Source organism: Hyposmocoma kahamanoa, unplaced genomic scaffold, assembly GCF_003589595.1.
Source record: "Hyposmocoma kahamanoa isolate Upper Pololo Valley unplaced genomic scaffold, ASM358959v1 80, whole genome shotgun sequence".
Taxonomy (NCBI): Eukaryota; Metazoa; Arthropoda; class Insecta; order Lepidoptera; family Cosmopterigidae; genus Hyposmocoma; species Hyposmocoma kahamanoa.
Window position 1 is genome coordinate 10,099,111 of NW_020654051.1, and position 20,680 is coordinate 10,119,790.

The 20,680-nt window shown below is 35.8% G+C and overlaps 3 protein-coding genes across 5 annotated transcripts in view; 1 reads left to right on the top strand and 2 right to left on the bottom strand.

The window, feature by feature from the left end:
• LOC113233732 (rRNA methyltransferase 2, mitochondrial) overlaps window positions 1-8,259 on the top strand; it is a 188,390-nt gene extending 180,131 nt beyond the window's left edge. The window contains exons 1-4 of one of the 3 annotated variants that reach the window (XM_026468912.1): window positions 3,354-3,484; window positions 3,622-3,769; window positions 3,871-4,072; window positions 7,728-8,259. In XM_026468912.1, the coding sequence (XP_026324697.1) occupies window positions 3,651-3,769; window positions 3,871-4,072; window positions 7,728-8,120 (714 nt within the window). In that variant the 5' untranslated portion in view covers window positions 3,354-3,484; window positions 3,622-3,650 and the 3' untranslated portion in view covers window positions 8,121-8,259. Of the gene's footprint in view, window positions 1-3,353; window positions 3,485-3,545; window positions 3,770-3,870; window positions 4,073-7,727 lie in introns of those variants that run through there. The other 2 variants (XM_026468915.1, XM_026468913.1) reach the window with 2 other exon arrangements.
• Window positions 8,260-8,493: 234 nt separating this feature from the next.
• Window positions 8,494-12,479, bottom strand: LOC113233803. The gene is made up of 4 exons (XM_026469008.1): window positions 12,181-12,479; window positions 11,844-12,054; window positions 10,941-11,156; window positions 8,494-10,571 (listed from the first exon to the last, which is right to left on the bottom strand). Exons 1-4 carry the CDS (start codon window positions 12,295-12,297, stop codon window positions 10,348-10,350), a joined length of 768 nt encoding a protein of 255 aa, XP_026324793.1. The 5' UTR covers window positions 12,298-12,479; the 3' UTR covers window positions 8,494-10,347.
• Window positions 12,480-17,824: 5,345 nt separating this feature from the next.
• LOC113233820 (ras-related protein Rab-40C) overlaps window positions 17,825-20,680 on the bottom strand; it is an 8,040-nt gene continuing 5,184 nt past the window's right edge. Inside the window, exon 5 of the mRNA XM_026469035.1 lies at window positions 17,825-18,966. Coding sequence (XP_026324820.1) covers window positions 18,755-18,966 — 212 coding nt within the window. The 3' untranslated portion in view covers window positions 17,825-18,754. The remainder of the gene's footprint in view (window positions 18,967-20,680) is intronic.

A 20,680-nucleotide genomic window follows, 5' to 3' on the forward strand; every position in this document is an offset into this window, starting at 1 on the left:
GTTGTATCGGCCAGGAATGTACTGAGCCACCACATGGATGTTGTAAAGGTCTAAGATATTGAACATTTTGTGTCATTTCCATTAAGGGGTGTGACTTGGTACCACACTCGTTTCTCCAATACGAAACCACCGTTCGGTTGTCGCTCTGAATCAACAGGGATGAGCCTACCAGGTGCCGACAATGGTCTTTCAATGTGTATCAAATGGCCCTCATTTCCCGTCTCAGTTGCAGTTGGAATGTGAATTCGCCTCGTTTACGGACCCAATGGTCCGAACGGACGGTCAATGGACTGTCGGGCCAATGCCCGACAATCCATTGACTCAGATTGTGTAACTGAGCTCCCCACCCTACTGCAGATGCATCTGTTACTAGGTATTCTGTTACAGGAGGGTAGTGAATGGGCGAGAACTGGGCTAAATTTACTTGCCACCATTGCAACTCTTTCAAAGCAGCGTCCGGAATCCGATACCGGCGCTGAGCGTTCTGTAGAAGTAATTCCTAGCACATGAGCACATGCTAGGCCAAAAGGTAGGCACGTCATTTGCCAAAGTTGATGTTTGTAAATTACTCTTAAGAAGCGCCGATGCGTCTTCGAAACCGGCAGATGGAAATAAGCATTGGATAAATCTATTTTTACCAACCAATTTCGTGGTTGCAAGAAGGTTACGACTCTGTACACATTTAAGAGCTTGACTTTGTCCACAAATACATAATTGTTTAATCTTTTTAAATTGAATATTGGATGCATTGAGCCGTCGCTATTCGGTGTTAGAAACATTTTTGAAACGAAAGTGGGACTGGGGACTGCAGGTTCTAAAACTTCCATTTTCACTAATTGGTTTATAATTTTGTCCATGTCTTGCGACACTGGTGTTTGCGATAGATGATTGAATAGGTCTAGTACCTCTAATGGGGGCTTGGCTATAAATGGTATGCGAAAGTTCTGTACAATTTTCATTACCGTTGGAGGTGCTTGCAATGCCTGCCAATGATCTAAAAAATCTGGCAACCGGTCCGCTCGAAATTGGACAATATTTTCTTTTTGACTGTCTACGAACATTTGACTGAGCAAATACTTTTCCTTGACCTCTGCCTGCGCTCGAATACATATCATGGCTTTGAAACGTTTGCGCGGGCCTCTGACGAGGTCTCACTTGCTGATTAAATGGTCTAAAAATGGGGCGAGGGTAGTAGCGCCCTTGATTAAAAGAATTCCAAGCGCCTTGTAAAGGCGGTCTGTTGAACAAATCCATGGCAGGATAGGTAGTATAATTCAAATTACTGGGTATTTTAGTTGAATAATTCAAAGCATGACTAGGCATGGCCTGAGCCTGCTGTTGGGGCTGAGCTTGCGCAGCAGCTTTATTTTGTGAAGGCGCTCGGAGCGGCCAAAATGTTTTCGATACACCACCAGCTTTTTCAATAGCCGTAGAAAATGATTGTTTATGAAATAAATTCTCGCTAGTTGGCGGTATTTTACGCAAACTCGCCTTTAAAAAGGTATCTTTTACAGAGCGCAAAATGTTATCACGTCTTTGTTGTACTAATTCGGCCCTATGACCACATGCTAACTGCAAAACATCACTACTGATTTTTTTTTAATGACCTTTCACAAATAATTCATTAATTTTTTCGTGCAAAGACTTGGCAGAAACATTACCCGCGGAAGTGGCCCAATCCATTAAACTTCTAAAAGATTCTTGTACGGTTTCGTTCTGCTTTATGAGGGCTTGCGTAATAGCAGCGAAGCCACGCTCGATAAGTGCGAGAGAATTGTTTTTATTGTAAGGTCTAATTTCATCGTCGGTTTCTAAATAAGTAAATCCCGGAGAGGAGCAGTATTGTTTCTGTACTTCAGCATACCGTACATTATTCCAATCTTCAGTATTAAAATGCTATATGGAATTTAACAAATCTATATGAATCTGTGAAGATTTTTGAATAGATGGTTCTTTCAAAAAAGTGTTTAAGGAAAATTTTAAAGTACCCGGCAAATCGGAGACTTGCGCCGTACTTGTACACAATTTTCACTGTTGTACAGTGACACCACCACTGACATCTGCACTGATATCGGGTGCAAAGTCTACATTTTCATTTGGATCGGGCACATAAACGCTTGAATGCAATGTAGGTTGGAATGCACTACTAGTAGCAATATAATTTTGTATACCACTTACTTGTTCCGTCAAATAGCGTAAAGTATCCTCCATTTTGTAGCGACGGCGTTTATTACTACGTTCCTTTGAGTGTGAACGATTTCTTTTTCGTTGCTTATTTATCTCCGGCGGAGGCAGACGGGGTGGCACTTCGTGAACTTCGGCGTTGGTCTCTACTGTTCTAGATTGCTGAGAATCCGAGCTCGACGAGGAAGAATCGGACGAATCCGATAAATTGACTTCCCTGGTACCATTCATAATTTCACAAATTAACGAAGGATAAAACCCGTTAAGAATTTTAATATAATTATGGACACAACTGACTACTATGCAAAACAAATCGCCAATGAGCCAGGGCTCGAAAACACAATCCCGTTGTGAGTGTGCGCCACCTGGTGTACAGTAGCAGAAGCTAGATGGTGGGGGATGTAGAAGGGAAATTCGAGCTAAAACTGACACACTACCGGAAATCAAGTTCGCTACTCTCGAATGTTTAGGCTTCAAATAACGGTTCAAAAGCTTAATAGACGAAAACGATGGAACCAACAAGAAGTGGTGGTGGTGTGGTGTGATTGTTGGAGGTTTTTTCGCTATTGTGAAATCATTTTAAATCTCGATTTTCTTGTAAGTGGCTTCTAACTATACAAGTTTATTTTATAATTTACGCTAAATAAAACTTCAAAAGATATTTCTAAACGTAGAACATAATAATGAGCCTCATTATTTTAAACAATACATACATAGTGAGCCTTATTAATATAATAAAGAGCCTCATTATTTTAAACTATACATACATAATTTAAAATAATGAGGCTCATATTATGTTCTACGTTTAGAAATATCTTTTGAAGTTTTATTTAGCGTAAATTATAAAATAAACTTGTATAGTTAGAAGCCACTTACAAGAAAATCGAGATTTTCACAACAGCAAAAAAACCTCCAACAACCACACTTAGAATAATAATTACTTAGAATATTATTCTAAGCAACCACACCACGTATTGGCTCCATCGATTTCGTCCAATAATAACTTCAACTTTTGACAGGTGTCAACGTCAAATGTGGAATTAAAGGAAACGTATCTGGTAAAAAATTTATTTCTCTGTTAAATATGATTTTTTCAAAATGGAATTTTTTCCATGACCTGTAACTCTATTACTGACTGACAGGATAGAAATTATACATTCTCGGAAAACAAGCCCAGAAAAAAAAGAAAATTACTGACAGAGAAGGACAGAAATTCAATCTCGGAATTATCTTTGCTTGTTATTTACTATCATGAACGAGTTGTAATTTTGTAGACGTTCAGAGCAATTTAGTAAGACAGGTACTTACCTTGCCTTACACAATGCTCAGAATGAGCATTGAAAATTCTAAGCTTGCAATCGTTCAATAAATTCCCGTAAACAACCTTGTCATTCTAGCACAATACACTATAATACTTAACACAGTGTTTTCTTCTAGCATTTGTGTACGTCTAAGTTTTATGCACAATGAGTACCTCACGCCGCGTACTAACATACTGTTTGAAAAGATTTAAAAGTTCGAGTCAATGGCTCCGACGTCAGGAGGCAGACCCATACGTTGAAAAAGCGAAGATATATAACTACAGGTAAAACAAATAGCAGTAAATCTTCATTGAATACTAAATTAAGAGTAACTCTAACTTAACGTTAACGTTGTATTACAAAACGTTATGTGTTTATATTCCAGATGTCGTAGCGCCTTTAAATTGTTAGAAATCAACAACGAAACCAATATTCTACAGCCAGGTATGAAAGTAATCGACCTTGGAGCTGCTCCGGGTTCTTGGACGCAGGTTGCAGTGCAAAAAGTCAATGCTAATGGTTGCTTACCTTATAAGCCTCAAGGATCTGTAATCTCTATTGACAAACTTCAAATATTCCCAATTCAGGTACACATAAATACTTTATCTTTGTAACTGCATGTGTTATGTCTGTCATTTTTTCTGTGTAGTCTGTCAATGGGCTGCACATCTTTGTACTAGACTAGCAAGATATCAGTATGTCTGTCTCACTTTTGCAAACAATGTAGGCCCTCTGATTGGTTGATTGTGTATTTAACACTTAGCATACTATTCAGCGCTTTTAGATTACTATATATATAACAACATTAGCCAATAAATACATTCTGGTTCTAACTCTCATCATCAGCGTTTCACTGAGAAGTACTTAAAGCTACTCCTACACCTAAACTACCACAAGTGCATCTAAATCTTCATTGCTGTAACAGTAATATGTCATTTAGGCTCAAATTCATATTATTCTAACAAGGTATTGAAATAAGGGGGTAGCTCAGATTACGTGGCGAGAGGCACTTCTATAAATTTAAACTGTAATAATCTTTAAAATATACTTTATTTCACTTTTTTACATAATTTTAGTATTGCGTTACAAATCAATCTCTCGGTCTGTCTAGATCTTCTGTTTTCTTACTTATTTCATTTCTTCGAAAGCATTCTAATTACAAACTAACTCATTCAGCCGGAGATTCTACTCATAGAGTATAGCCTAGTCTACATCCCTCTTCCTCACAGCTGAAGGGGTGAATATCCCTAGCTGGTGGTCTACCTATGATAGGCAACTTACATCGGTGATCAGCCTTTACTACAGGCTAGCCACACACTGCTCGGAAGCTATCAACTTACCAACAAGTAACCACCGAGGAGGCTATGGCTTTAGTCTGCCAAAAACCTATCCAAAAAGACAGACCATGACCACATCCTAGTCAAACAAATCAAAATATTTTCACTTGTTAGCTATCCTAGCTAATTAGGGAACCTGACTAAACCCTAACACTTTATTTCAGCGACCCTAAACTGGCTGAACGACCCTATCAAACTTCTAAACATTGCTACAAAACTATTTCCCTAAACTCCCTAAACCTAAGCTATCTCCAACGTGCATGCTGCCACAACGACGACACAGGCTTGAACATCCATCGGACGATCACTGGGTTACATCACTATTGATCTCCCAGCTGCCTTAGTCCTCATTTTGCAGCTATCACGTTCCATCAGCTTCACTTACTATCTTTAAACAAACAAGAACCAACACACATATAACGCTAACAACATATCCTAACATACATATGGGATGGGGATATCCCATATGAAAGATGTCTAATTAATTAAATAAATATATTTTCCCCGAATGCAGACAGTCCTTGTTCAACTGGAAGGATGAGCACGAACTATTCGCATATACAGGATAATATATCTATCAAATTAAAAAAATATATAAGAAAAACAAAAGTAAATTTTATCTATTTGATGGTGTATCTTCTCCTCCCTTCCATCCAAGTCTGCATGTAAAGGAAAATATTAATTTTTCTCCAAATATTTCTCATAACGTCAATGTGGTTCCACATGAAAAATAAATATAAAAAATTAATTAACCTAGTAGAAACAAACACATTAAATTCCCTCATATAGAACTTTTTCATCCTATTCACATGGAGTAGATTCTGCCTACCCAATCTATTCCTATTCATACTTAATCTTCTCATAATACAATTAATCCTACTCAACCAATTCACTACCCTAACCTTCGCGTAACATACCTCTTAGATATCAAAGCAACTCTGCTTTTCTTATCAAACATTCGCTTTTGCTTTAATTGTAAACCATCTACATATTCTTTACGAGAACTCATCGAAGCTGCTCGTTTTACGAAGTCACCTCGCAAATTCGCCACATTACTTACGCGAACACGATTAGAAATGTCGCTTTCCGAATTGTGTTTTATATATATTTCCGGCAAAGCATTTTTATAATTATTTTTACAGAAATTATACCCTTGACGTAATTGACACGTCTTTTGACTTTTATTGAAATTATTTATAATTCCCGGCAAAACCGAAGAGTTTTCATACTCCGATCTATTTAGCGAGAAATTATCAAAACTTTTTGATACTGGTTTCAAAGATTTTTCTTTCTTTGAGCCAATATCTGTCACGGACTTAGACGAAATTTTATTGTCAATTTCCACTTTTGACAACTCGAAACCACATCTCTTCAAAATATCTCGACCCAGAATTACATATTTTTCAAGATCGTCTACAACCAGCAACTTCGAAGGATATTCCTTCCCATTAATCATCAACGACACTTTGGTGGACGACTGCACATTTATTGGCGTTGCACCCACTGTACGTAATGGAAAACTTGGAGTATCATCGATACGCAACTGCAACCTTTCCGCAAAATAACGAGAAATTACTGAAACTGAAGCATTAGTATCCACCAACGCCTCGCAACATACATCATTAATAAAAACAGATATAAAAGGTGCCCTATCTACACTAAAACTATCAATTGTAAACAAATTTTCTAAATGTTCAGCTGCGCTTTTCTGACATTCACGTTGAGGAGATCCTGACGAAGATCCACTACTATGTGCTCGTGAATACCCTTGACTTGGCGTATCCTGCTGCACAACTGGTGCTTGTGGCACTTGATATTCCGATTGCTTAGACTCGGGTCTAATTATCGGTGCAGAGTCACCCTGTGTTTGCCAACAGCAAGAATGCTCCATATGACAATATACTGGCAATTCAATATCTCGTCTACTTCCATTATAATTGTGATTAAATATGTCATCTACTTGGATAATTGTTTTCCTCAACTCCTCTTTCGATACATACAAATTACTAGCCAGCATCCATTTAAAATTGGGTATCAAAGATTTCAAAAAATGCTTAATAAACTGAACATCTTGAATATTCACTTTCAACGCTAACTCATTTAAACTATAAAAATAACTTATCAGCGATTCATTAGGCCCCTGTCGCCTATAATAAAATTCACGGGCGTAATCTATCTGTGAGGGAAATTCCTCTCTTAGCTTCTGTGCCACCACGTCATACGTCATGTATGAAGAAAAATACGTTCTGTACCATTGTAGAGCAGGCCCCTCCGAATACAATGCAAACACGTATTTCTTCTGCACATCAGACCAATTATTTAATATACTAATGGTCTCAAATTGATTCAAAAACTCGTCAACGTCGTTGAATCCATTAAACTTTTGTGCCGACATACCATACATATTTTCTCCTCGCACTTTTCACTGGCACCAAATATAAATCAATATTAAATAAGTAAAAAAATATAAATTACGACCTTTGTTACGTTTTCGTTGTGGTTGTGTCGTAAAAAGATATAAAAATATTCTACACCGGACTTTTCTTCATCGGAATCCTTATCCACGGTTCTTTTTCTTTAAAGCCGGCGCAATCCACCATTTGAAATAAGGGGGTAGCTCAGATTACGTGGCGAGAGGCACTTCTATAAATTTAAACTGTAATAATCTTTAAAATATACTTTATTTCACTTTTTTACATAATTTTAGTATTGCGTTACAAATCAATCTCTCTGTCTGTCTAGATCTTCTGTTTTCTTACTTATTTCATTTCTTCGAAAGCATTCTAATTACAAACTAACTCATTCAGCCAGAGATTCTACTCATAGAGTACAGCCTAGTCTACAGTATTGTTTTAGACTAATTTCATATAAATTCACCAATAACTTTTTGTGTGCTTATTTGCAGGGTGCAACAGTAATGAGCAATCTTGATTTCAGCACAATTGAAGCTCATGACAAAGTGATAGCAGCACTTAATGGGAAGCAAGTAGATTTGGTTCTCTCTGATATGGCCCCAAGTGCTACAGGTATCAGAGAATTAGACAAAGACAGAATAATAGCACTCTGTTACATGGCTTTAAGGTTTGCCGCTCTAGTCAGTAAAAAAGATGCCAGTTTACTCTTCAAAGTATGGGATGGTAAAGAAGTACCTGTGCTAGAAACGGACTTGGCAAGATTCTATAACACTATTAAGATTATAAAGCCTAATGCTAGTCGGTCTGAATCTTCTGAGAAATATTTTCTTGCTAAAGGATTTAGAGGTATTCAAAGGCCTTTAGAAAATAATCAATGGGGGTAAAAAACTTTGAAAATCTGTAAATGTAAATTATTACCTAAATATTTTAAAAAATTTTGAAAAAAATTGCTATTGTCTATTGTTGACAAGGTAATACTCAAATACAATAAAATGTTGTTTAATTATGTAAGTAGTAGATAAGAAAGTACTTCTGCTACACTTTGATGTTTCTTTGCAAACTAAAGTGTGTACTTAGGTCATTTTAATAATTATACAAATAAATAGTGTAAATAAAAAAGTAGGAAACGATGGCAAAATAAAATTAAAATACACCAAATAATTTTATTTCATTTAGCATATTATAATATTTCATTTATAAGCTTTTATTTTACTCTAGTTACAATAAGTAATTATAATACCGGTAAAATATATTCTGCATTAATTAACACAATATTGAAACTATATACCAAATTACATAATAAATTATACATAGCTTAATATTTTTCTACTCTGATTTCCATGATAATTTACATACACTTTTGTACCAGTTTTATTGAATATAATTCTTATAGATTGTTATAGTAAAATATCACAATGAATAGGGTAATATCATTAAATACATAATATCTAAACATGTACCTACTATTTATGCACTATATATTTTTTGGGCTTATATGTTCAATTTTTACCATGGTTGCCTTGATCTTTCATATTTACTGTGAAGGGTACAATAAAAGCATTGTTCTTATCATACTGAAGGAAAACCAATATATACAATTTTTATCCTTATAACAAGCTGTGCACTTAATACTAGTTACCTACTACTAAACATTGTCTTACATTGACAATACTTTGCTTGTGCATTTACACAACCAAAGATAGCATTTTAGACCTTTGGGAGGATTATGAGCGAAGTCTGAAAACTGGACAAATTCTTCATACCATTTTGAACACCAATTAGTTAAGGCAACGATACCACTGCTTTACAGACTTAGCCAGTACCATAAGAAATAATGACAGTTTAAAAGAATTTAAGGATGCAAAAATTGAAATGAAAAACATCGATGATTCAATATCAAAAAAGGATATTGGTGTTAATAAAACATTTCGGAGATACTATTTATATTACAATATTGTTTTTTTTAATATTGTGAGTGAAAAAGGGTATTTATTATATGTGCACATAATCACTGGTTAGGCTTTAGAAACTGTAAGTTTTCAAAAACTGTATATTCGAATGCTGTGTAAATTATGCAAGGCATAATTTTAAACAGCTTGTATGTTATAAGCAATTTAGGTATGTATGGCCCACTACTGTACCTATACTACCTGTTGTGTGTGTATGGACGAAGTTTCTATAATGTTCTCTAGAAAAATCATAATTCAGTAGCGCATAATATAGTTCATTATATAATATAGTTGAAGCAGTATGATAGGATATACCTAGTGTGTAAAAATATTAAATTGTGTTTGCTACATAACGTTAACATTTGCAATTTTAATACTGTGACATGTGGTTGAATGTTTAAGTCGCAGCCGTATTGTATAAAGTGCCACATTACATAACCGCTTTGCATAACGGCGCTGTTTTTTAATACGGCTACCTCATCCGGATTGTGATCACGATACGTTCTACGAAGAGGCGGCCAATGTTTAGCCGTATTGTTCATAGGGAATATGGCACCCTGATTATGAATCATCATTTGTTGTTACGATAATGCAGCGCTACTGGTAGCTATATTTGGAACTAAATATCTCAAAGAAGCGTAACAATGACGCGCCCTATTGTATTCCGGCGGCACATTTCTTAGCCGCTTTGTAAAACGCCACATGTTATTATTACAATGTGGCGTACTTGTAGGCGAATTGCAAACCGGCCGAATACGAGGTAACCGTATTAGAAAATAGCCCCGCGCCGTTTTGCAAACCGGCTAGCCCTAATGTAAATACGGCTCTTTATACAATACGGCTGCGGCATGTTATATACACTAAGATTAAAAATAGAGCTATTTCATGTTTGCTAAATGGAACATCGATTATATAGTTGTTTCACGACAGATATGGATGTTTTTTGTTTAACTAAACCATCGATGTATCTTAATATATTACGTATTTTGCATCCCTACAAGAATAGCCACTGACGTTTCAGACAAATCCAAGCGATGCAACGTGTTGAGGTGTGACATTCGAATATGCGTTTGATGCGCATGTTCTGCTGTGCATTTTTTAACTCGTTGCAGATTTTGTTAGGACATCGCGTCACTAGTGATGTATCTGAACCGTTACGACTTTACACGAACTGTGATCGTGTACCGTGCGATAGTTTGTTAAGCTGTGCAGCAGATAGCAAGCTGGAGTGGGCTGCGTGATCCAGCAACAGAAGCCTCTCACCGCGTTCGTCATTGGCAGCCCGTGTAGCGCGTGCACACCGTCCACCGCCGGTCTCGAGGGCGAAACTACTTACCGCGCAGATGGCATAGATGAAAGTTAACACAAAAAGTGCGCAGCCAAAATCTGGAAAATGTATAATTCATGTCTTATAGACGTGTCCCATGATTAAATATTGGTAATCCAACTACGAATATATTCGTGGATCCAAATTACAAAAATATACATATTAGGAAAAAGATATAAGACTCGCGTCTTGTTAATCTGGGTAGATTTGGGACCAAATTAAGCATATTTAATGAAATGACACAAGACATTGCTAAACCCTATTTAGCTTTATAATAGGTAAGCGTCTTATTTTAAATACTCATAGAGAGATACAAACGGGGCAAAAAATATTCTATTAAAATACGAATATAAAGATAAAAAATTGTGGAGTGTCCCTTCGGTTTACCGGCACTAACCGTTATGACCGGTTATGGGTTAAATACTCACGGTATAGATTATGCCCTCCAAAAATGTTAACGACACACGGGTACCCGTCCCCCACGACGATAGCAATGATCAGCAGCACAACACCAATACACGCAGCCATGATCCATGGTAGGACGTACTCCCGCTTGTACCGGATCGCTCCGTGAAGTAGCGAGATGCAGCACATCAGGTAGATTGAAGTCAGAATGGTGCTTGTGTATAGGAATATTACCGTCACTGAAGTAAAAAGACAATTGAAGTACTTACTAGAGATAATTACAAGGTTAAGAAATGGAAATGTAACTAGGTACTTTTTTTGGATCTAAGTAGCATGAAGGTATTTGTTTTTGAAACAAACCAACATTTCGGGTCTTTTACAGAGCCCATGGTCACGGCATTTAGAACCTAAGAACTCCAAAATAGTTGGAAATGAAACTATTTTTTCGGATCTAAATAACTATAGCGTACAGATATTTGTTTTTCAAACAAACCAACACATTTCTGGCCCTTTGCAGGTCCCATGGCCACGGCATTTAGAACCTATGTTTGATGAATATGTTTAAGAGTGTTTTAAATATTTAGGAGATTAGTGTACTCGTGAAGTCGTGAGTAAGTACTCATTGTCAACTTTTTCAAAATTCGCCTTTTGTAATATATAAATAACCAATTCACATGACAACATAATGAAATGAAATAAATGAAATTTAACTAGAACTATGCAAATAACTTTTTCCATCAAAATTATGAGTTACATTTATTAATAATAAAGAGGACGACATATCACACCCTGTATTAATCTAGAAGAGAAAAGGCCAATAACGGTCTACCTGCGAGTAATTTATGATTCCCAACAGTTATTCAAAACATTGTTGTCGATTTTAAAGTAATCACATATTTGAAATGGACGATTGTTGAAGAGATTACCTGAAGCAAGATTTTGTGCCTTAGCAAATCTGCGTTGATTGTTAGTGCTTATCACTTCGCCTTCATGGAATGACGTCTGGTCTCCATAGGCTACTTCGTAGAACCCATGCCTCTCTGCGTCGTCTTCCATGTCGTTATGGAGCATAGATAGCATTTCACCCACATGAGAGATGCCCACTAATAGTATTATTAAAATGAAAGATGACAGCGCCTGAAAAAAGTAAATGGATCCAGTAAAGCAACGATTAATAATCATTGCAGTAGAGATTTTCTTTTGTCAAGCAAATTAAATAAGGCAAAACATGCGTTAATCATATTTTAAGTGACATGTACTTACGATTTGATGGACGGCAATAAGAATTGTGCCTTGACGCAAATTGAAAACGTACAAAAAATTGTTTAGGCGAATCATCATTTTGTGTGAAAAATTACATTGCTTAGTTCTATCAAACATTTGTGTTGTTTTTTCACTGGAACATCGCAGGCAGAATCGCGAACATTGTTTGGAGGGTTGAAACTGTCAGATCGGCTACAGCGCGCATGATAGCTTGTATTGATTTATATTAAAGTGGCTGACGCCTGTGACTTTGTCACGACGAAATAGTTAACTAACAGCTTTTAGTTTCGTAAACAGAACACAATTAATCACATAACACAGTATTTTGTTATTGGCTTCGCTGCACTCTAAGCGTTAGAGAAAATAAAGGAAGTAGTATGTCATTGATTACTTACATACGCGTACCTTATTTCAGCGTGAATATAATCGAGTATTTGAAATTTGAATAGTCAGGTCGTCACTAAGTTGGTTTTAATTGCAAAAACCAGCCGATCCGCCGTTATAAAATTAATCATACATACAACATATATAAACCCACGCCCTTGCCCTACAGGAGGGGTAGAGCTTTAAGATTATAAGGGCGCTGTACTTAGTCAAGAGCACGCGAAGCTTGACGCTTAACACATAAATCAAACTCTATGCAGCTTACGATAAGAACGATCCAATGTACATACAAAAGTGTCAAGCTTGATGTGTACCACAGCACCTAGCATAGATTGCAATAAAAAGTCGTGACGTCGATTCTAACGTAATAAACTAGATTTACTCGTAATCGTTACGCCGCCCGTTTTAAAGTTAAAAGGATGGTTAACATTCCGCGCTTATTCCGGCGGCATCATTCTTCAACCTTGAGTACAATAAAAAAGACCAGAAAATTTTATTTTGCTTTTTTAGGTTTAGTTTTAATATTTGTTAGCGGTATATGGAAAAACTTTGGCTGCTGACAGATTGATTGCATGTTTGTAGTTAATGCGTGTAGTCGTAATCAACTTCATGCAGCCGAGACTACGACCATATGAAGTTAACTTCATACGCATTAACTTCATGCAGTCGATCTCGGCTGCATGAAGTCGGTTTCGACGGCATGTAGTTAAAGTGTGAAGTCGTTATCAACTTCATGCAGTCGTGATCTCGGCTGCATGAAGTTGATTACAACTTCACGCATTAACTGCAAACGTGCTGACTGCATGTCATCTGTTAGCATCCTTAGTTAAGTTTATGTTAGACTGAAATGATTTTAGTACTTTTGAAATGTAATAATAAATAAATATAAAAAGTCGCAACATTTTATCTGCCTACCTACTCAGTAACTTCGAAGCTTTTATCAAGAATAAGCATAAAGCAGAATTAATAATATTACAACAGAACGGTTGTTTCGTTATTTTGACAGAAGTAAAATTTAAAAGCTAGCACTAGTACCTACATATCGTGCAAATAGAATACCGCTTAGATAACCTATTTACTTCTTCTGACGTTACAGATACGCCGATATTTTCATGTGGAACATACATTGCATTGTTGGACTTAATAATTATACGTTTATTTAGCTAAGATGTTAAAATTATCACAGAGGGCACGTCATTGTTTTATTATAGATGGATTTAGTAGCAGTAGAGCTCCTTGTGAAAGAGTTCATCCAGGGAAGTATTGCCACCTTACCTAATACGTCCCGGTATGGAAAAGCAAGGGTGCTAGTGAAAGTACTGGACTTGTCAACTGATGTCTCAGTGTGACGGGCGCAGTGGCAGTGCCCCTAAGATCTTTGTGATTTAAAGCTCTGAGTGGCACTGCAACTGTTATGGATAGGCCTGTCGCTTACGTGCGCACGACTTGTTCGTCCCGTTACTTGGTATTATAAAAAAAATCATAAACAGAAAAGTTGTTATTACGTATTTATTTATATATAAATATCGCTGTAGCTGTTATACTTTGACTATTTATTACGTTAATGATTAAATTTTCTTAATTAAATTTAATTAATTAATTTTCCTGAAAGGCTTAAAATTAGGCGAAATGTCTATTGCCTCGAACTCTAAACTAGTTCTTTCATTTAATTCCATCCGTAGATTGTGCAATATGAGTGGATCGCCACAAAAGCTTCGCTTACTGCCCTTCGGGAATTGAAATACAGAAAGTATATTATAAATTAGTTTTATTTCAATTTCACAACTTACAATAGGTAGCAAATAACATTATGACTGTATCAACCTAACCCAAACTTTTAGCTGGCATTAGTATATTTGGATTAAAATAATAACTAATTAGGTATATCACATCTGATACATTAGTGATAAAATAAAAGAACAAAATATGTACAAAGTTTGTTAGTTTCGTTATGATAAAAAATTTAAAGAACAAAAAGTGCAATTTTAAAGTTAACTATTCTAGCGTTTAATCAACATACATAAACTTTTCACACTTTCTTACATAGTGAAAATTGCAGATTTCTTGTTAGATAAAATTTGTTATATTCTAGTTACAAAGGGTGTGTATCAAAACTGACGTTCATTTGAGGCTATCAGGGCAATAGTGGTGTAGCCCACAATTAATATTTTGTGTACAATATCACTTTAAATGATACTAAATATACCAAATCACCCTCAGGTGCGTATTGTAGTTTGGTATCGGGTGAGTTTAGACATTATAATTATTGTAATTATATTATGCTTCCACTCCACCAGGAACTACTTGCAACTACAAAGACTTGATAAGTGTGGATAAAGATGGTAAAGAAATACTTAAAGTTATTAGAAATTTGTATATTACAAAATTATTTATATTTGGATGCTATTTTTCATGCATAAAACAAAAATATAATCAAATATTTTTTGTACATAAAAATAGCATCCAAATATAAAATAAAACAATTTGTACTTTAGTACCATTTAAAATAATATTGTAGAAAAAAAATTAAATGTGGGTTACACCACTTTTGCGCGGATAGCCTCATTTATGTTTCACAATTCTATTAGATGGCGCAAATGGCCAAAAAAAGGTTGTATGAGTAAATAAATAATGTTAACGAACGTATTAATTAATGATATCCGTATGGGACGGATCGAACAGATTTAGTAATGATTCACACATTATATTTACTAGATACAGTCTACGGTTATAATTATAATGCTGCCATTATCGTTACATTTGCACGAGGACCACGTGGTGTAAATACAAAATGTGTATTGTCATAGGCTAAAACGTACACAACCACTTTTAAAAAATATATACAATCACGAGACATTGGAGTTGATTCGGACAAACGCTAACTTAAGTTCAGTGTTTTAGTATCTCACTAAGAGCGTAAAAGGCCAGAATATATATCATATTAGTTTAGAGCTGTAAAATTAAACTATTTATAAAAATGAGCAATTTGTATCTATACCGACAAAATTTATAACGATAAATTAATTTTATAGTTTTAAACTAAAATTAAATCTCCTGTATGTTTCTTGCTGTTAAAGTGATACAATCACAAATGCATTGACTTTGCCCGAATAGACGCCATTATGATCCTTTCCAAAATTGTTTGTAAATAACGATTCTTAAAATAATTTAACTTTACTAGTTTAGAATTTAGTCAAAATTTTGGTATGCAATGAAGTTTTCGAAGATATATAATATATAAATGTAGCTAAAATATTTACAATTTTCAATTGATACACTTTAGAGGACTTAAAAATAACTATTTATAACATTTCTTACAAATACTGGACAGGACAATAAAGTGACTCGCACGCATTAAAAGCTAAAATTTCTCAAAAGTTTACAATTTTTTTTAGGTCAATAAAATTGTACTTGCGAATGATAGATTCATCTAGTGAATTCTAAGTTCTACTCTTCAATTTAGTTTATTCGCAAAATTAGAAATAGGAAGAATTAAACTAAAACATTAAAAATGAATCAAACAATGAAAACGAAAAGACATTGGATTTACAAATGCATGTGTAATTTTACCAGGCGCAACAGAAGTAAAACATGCCACGGTTTTGTTTTAATCTTGGATTTAGAGAAGACGATAATTTTAACACAGGTCGCGAATTTAAAGGACCCTGTAACTGGAGGTGAGAGGTAAAGAGACTTAAGTGCCTAATTGTTGATCATGTCGCCGTGTCGCAGCCGTGCTGGCAGTGTTGGCCAATACGCTGTCCGATATTTCGATTAGTTGTTTTCTATATGTATAACCACATAGAACTAACTATACGTGATACTGCCTCCGTGGCCGAATGGTTACCATGACGAACTGCCACGCAGAAGTACCGGGTTCGATTCCCGTGCCGGGAGAATTATTTGTGTGGCGTACATTGATTTCTCTCGTGAGTTGGGTGTAATTTCTGGTTGTCTATGTGTGTGTCCATAGCACCCGCGATACAGGGTTTCCCTAGTGTGGGGCTATGTGTGTTTGCGCGTTATCGTTATTATAAACTTACTTATACTCACGCCCTTGGATACCCATTGGGGTAGGCACAGACTATCGAGCCCTTCAGCTCGATCGTGACAAACCTTCTTTGCTTCACTTACATTCATCAATCTTTTCATGCAGTCCCTCTTATTCTTCTCTCCACGCACTCCAGCCTTTTTAACTCTCAACATTCTCAATTTGATCTGAGAATGTTCTTCGCTGCTGTCCTCTTCCAATGGTGCCTTCCACGTTATGCATTTCTTTCGTTAGTCTACATTTATTCATCCGCTGCTTGAGCCCAAACCACAACATACCCTTCTCTATTTTTGTCACTATATCTTCTTTCAAACCACATATTATACATAATAAAGTAACTATATAATTAATGTATCCAAAACTAAATGTAGACCACTCTTTATTTACAACATATAAAAAAAAACTTGGTGTCGTTTTAAGACAATAAATGTGACCAATGTAAGACCAACCCTTAGTATAAGGAACCATAGTTTGGGAACTAGGTACACCTGCTATTGTCTCTTGCCACAAAATTATTATTATTTCCTATTCTATACTGTCGCCTCTTCCATGGTCTGAAAGATAAATTTAAAAATGAGGAAGGTGATATTCCCCAGTAATGGTTATTATAATTTCTGACGTATTATGTCGTTTGGCATGTTGTCTAACATGAGAATTTATTTCGAATGTGTTGGCTAACACGGGCAAGGCGACTAACATGTTCGAAAATGAATTGAGAGTATAAGGGTCGATATTTGGCACCTTTGGATTGCATTTTTTTTATAGAGAAATTCTTATTCCACTCCAAATGGTGGCTTCAGGTTTTACTGTACCTGGGAACAAGAAACTCAAAAACTCAAAAACCTAAATAAAATATACGCATGCAATGGTTATACCTGAGACTTGAAAAGTTGCGAATTTCAATTATACGAGTCTATAATATTCCTATGTGCCTATCGTTTATGTTAGTACAAAGATAAAATATGTTATGAATAGACGGACAATGAAGGAGCTAGTTGCCGTGCAAAATATTCACATATCAAGTATTGCTATAATTAAATAACGCTTAATATTCACATCATTTCTTTGTTAAGTAACAATACCTTAATATCTAGTCACAAATCCATTGTCAGTAACAGCCTGTTTTTTACGAGGATATATTATTTTCTTGATACATTATCAATATTGACAATTTATAATTAATATAGAATTATCAACATTGGTAATTCATAATTAATTTAGAATTAATCAATATTGATAATTTTTGAATTATCAATATTGATAATTTATAATTAATTTTGAATTATCGATGTTGATAATTTACCATGAAGATAGTTGCAAGCGTTTACGTTTATACTTTCGTTACAGTCAGGACGTGTATATTGTATTTAGCAGTGGCGATGTATGGACTCTGCAGAGGGTAAGCTGTCTAGCAAATGCTAAGAATAAAAACTTAGGTGTGGGCAAATTAGTTATGTACACATATTACCCCTGTTCACATATTACAATGACAAGTATATGAATACGTACATTAGGGAATCAATCTAATACCAAATTTGTCATTACTGTTTTTGAAATTCGTGTTGTTCAAAATACAATAGAGGTAAAGATATTTTATGATTAGTCTTGCATTTTGATTAGAGTCTTTCAGAAAACTACTTCATACAATTAGGAAATATTGTTAGCATCAATTAAGTTCTAAATAAGTCACATGAATCTTCCATTTACAAGATTTGTTTAATATAACGAAAATTTAATAGTGGAAACTCATCCTATACACGTACTAAATATGACACTTCACTGTTATTTATTAAGTCGCAAAAGGACATTGCTAGTACACAGTATTCCTACCATGAGTTGCAGTGCAAAATATATAGCAAATTTTTGATTGTCTCGTGACCGCTGATGACAGGGACACTGTCGTACAAATATTTTTCTAGGTCTCTAGCAACTCTTGTTTTGATTGTTGTGTCATGGTAGAGTTATAGTAGTCATTAGAGAATCGAGTAGCATATCGATGATCATATTGACACTCAGTACTTTAAATACCTTTACAAATGATGTCAAAATATGACAATCGATATATGTATTTTACACCACTCATTCATTACCTGTATTGAAAGATGATATCACTTCGGAATGACGTGAGCCTCGTAGGGTTCAAGCGATGGAACACGAGTTTCGTCCAGTACAATTAAGACGCGTATGATGAGCATGTTTTGTAGTACGCGCACGATGTCGGCTTGGCGCTGCAGAGATCGCATATGACTTCAGGTGGGATTTCAATGTAGTAGGTAGCGGTAATCGTTCTAGTCCATATACGGATGTTCTTGCCACTATCGCGCGACAGCATAGCTCTTGGAGACTTAGTACTGTATGGAATAAAAAAATTGTTAAAAAAATTCTGTAAGGCGTTACATTCTTTATCGAAGCGGATTCATCTGTGATTTGTTTTAACGTGATCGTTTCGTTTCAGTGAGCTACCGAAATGGCGACAGGAGTAAAGCCGGGTTTACATTTGTCTGACGTATCGTGTCGTGACGCGTTAGAACAGTATCGGTTTCATACATTTAACATGGCTAGATTTATATTAGTGTGTCGCAACATGACGTGAAGGCTTGTGTTGTGTTTATGAAACTGTTATCGTTGTGAGAGCGCTGCTGATGCTGTTGGTGGATTGGCACCTCTTAAGCATGTCCTGTCGATTATAATGTAGCCGCTTGGGGTGTTCTGTCAACCGTAGATCTCGCTTAGTGAGTTTAACGTTCAGAATTCAAAAGAGGTAAAGAAATAGTGGTAATAAATCCAGTTTTATAACAATTATTCCGTTTTTATTAATGTTTGTGATCTTTAAAATGTTTATCGCATAAGAGATTTTTAGTAACTGGTGAACGGCTCAAAAAAATAAGAAGGGAAGACGTGTTCGCTGCCGCGATCGAGCAGGGAGTGACGATGGAACGAAACAAAATCAGAATGCGAGGCAAAGGAACTATAGTAATTCAAAATTTAAATTTAAATGCGAGTGGCCAGGAACCGGAGAAAGGCGATAAAAAGGTGGGATGACGATGTAAGGAGGTCACACCGTCACATCCTTCTGACACGTCACGATATGACACGTCACACAAATGTATATCCAGCTTAAGTTTCATTTTCACTTGTGGCTATACCATGAGTTTACAAAGACAGCTGGGAATATTCATATGAGGGTTTTCTTGTGTCCTCGGATGATAGACTGGGGTCAACTTAGATAGTACGTAACACGGTGCGTCTAAGTTTTTTTTTACATGCAGTGTTAACGTGCGGCGCCTAGTGATTGCCGCGTCAGTTATAAAAACATATTTGACGTTTTCTACAGGAGGCGTGAAAATATCATTTAAGATGATGTTTAAAGGATTTAATAACTTCTACCAAGAGTTTACGGTGTCGATGGTCGTTTTCGGCCGTTTAAAATATACCTCAAAGAATCAGACTGTTGTCATAGATGTATGGAGCATTTTTTGTACCGCATTCAAAGAGATAAGACTTTTCCAGGCGTGAGTAAACGGTGACCGTCAGGATGGCTGGTCGCCTGTCGCATCTGGCACTGGGTGTATATTCAAGAATTGCTACCTTTTCTAAATAATTACTGCCTTTGATATATTCTGAGAAATCAAAAATAATAATTAACCAGCCGTTCTGACGTCAGGATGGCTGGTCGCCACTTTGTTCAGCATGAAGGGAGCAGATTTACCAGAAGTATGAATATAACCGTTTGAAAATTGCCTGATTAAATTAAAAAAGCAAAAGTTTTTAGTGCGTTAAGTTGTTATTGCCATAACACAAAGGGCAGGCGTTGGTCTTCTTCGTAAAATTTTCAATCGTTTATATTTTTTTAACTAATGTAGATAGGAAGCGTATACCTTTAATTCGTGAAGGTAGCAAATAGGTAGCAATTATTGGTAATTTATATTTCTGGTAAATCTGCTCCCTTCATGCTGAACAAAGTGGCGACCAGCCATCCTGACGTCAGAATTGACGGTTAATAATTATTTTTGATTTCTCAAAATAATAGGGGTTAAAGTATGAAATTGCCGATTTGTACTGAAA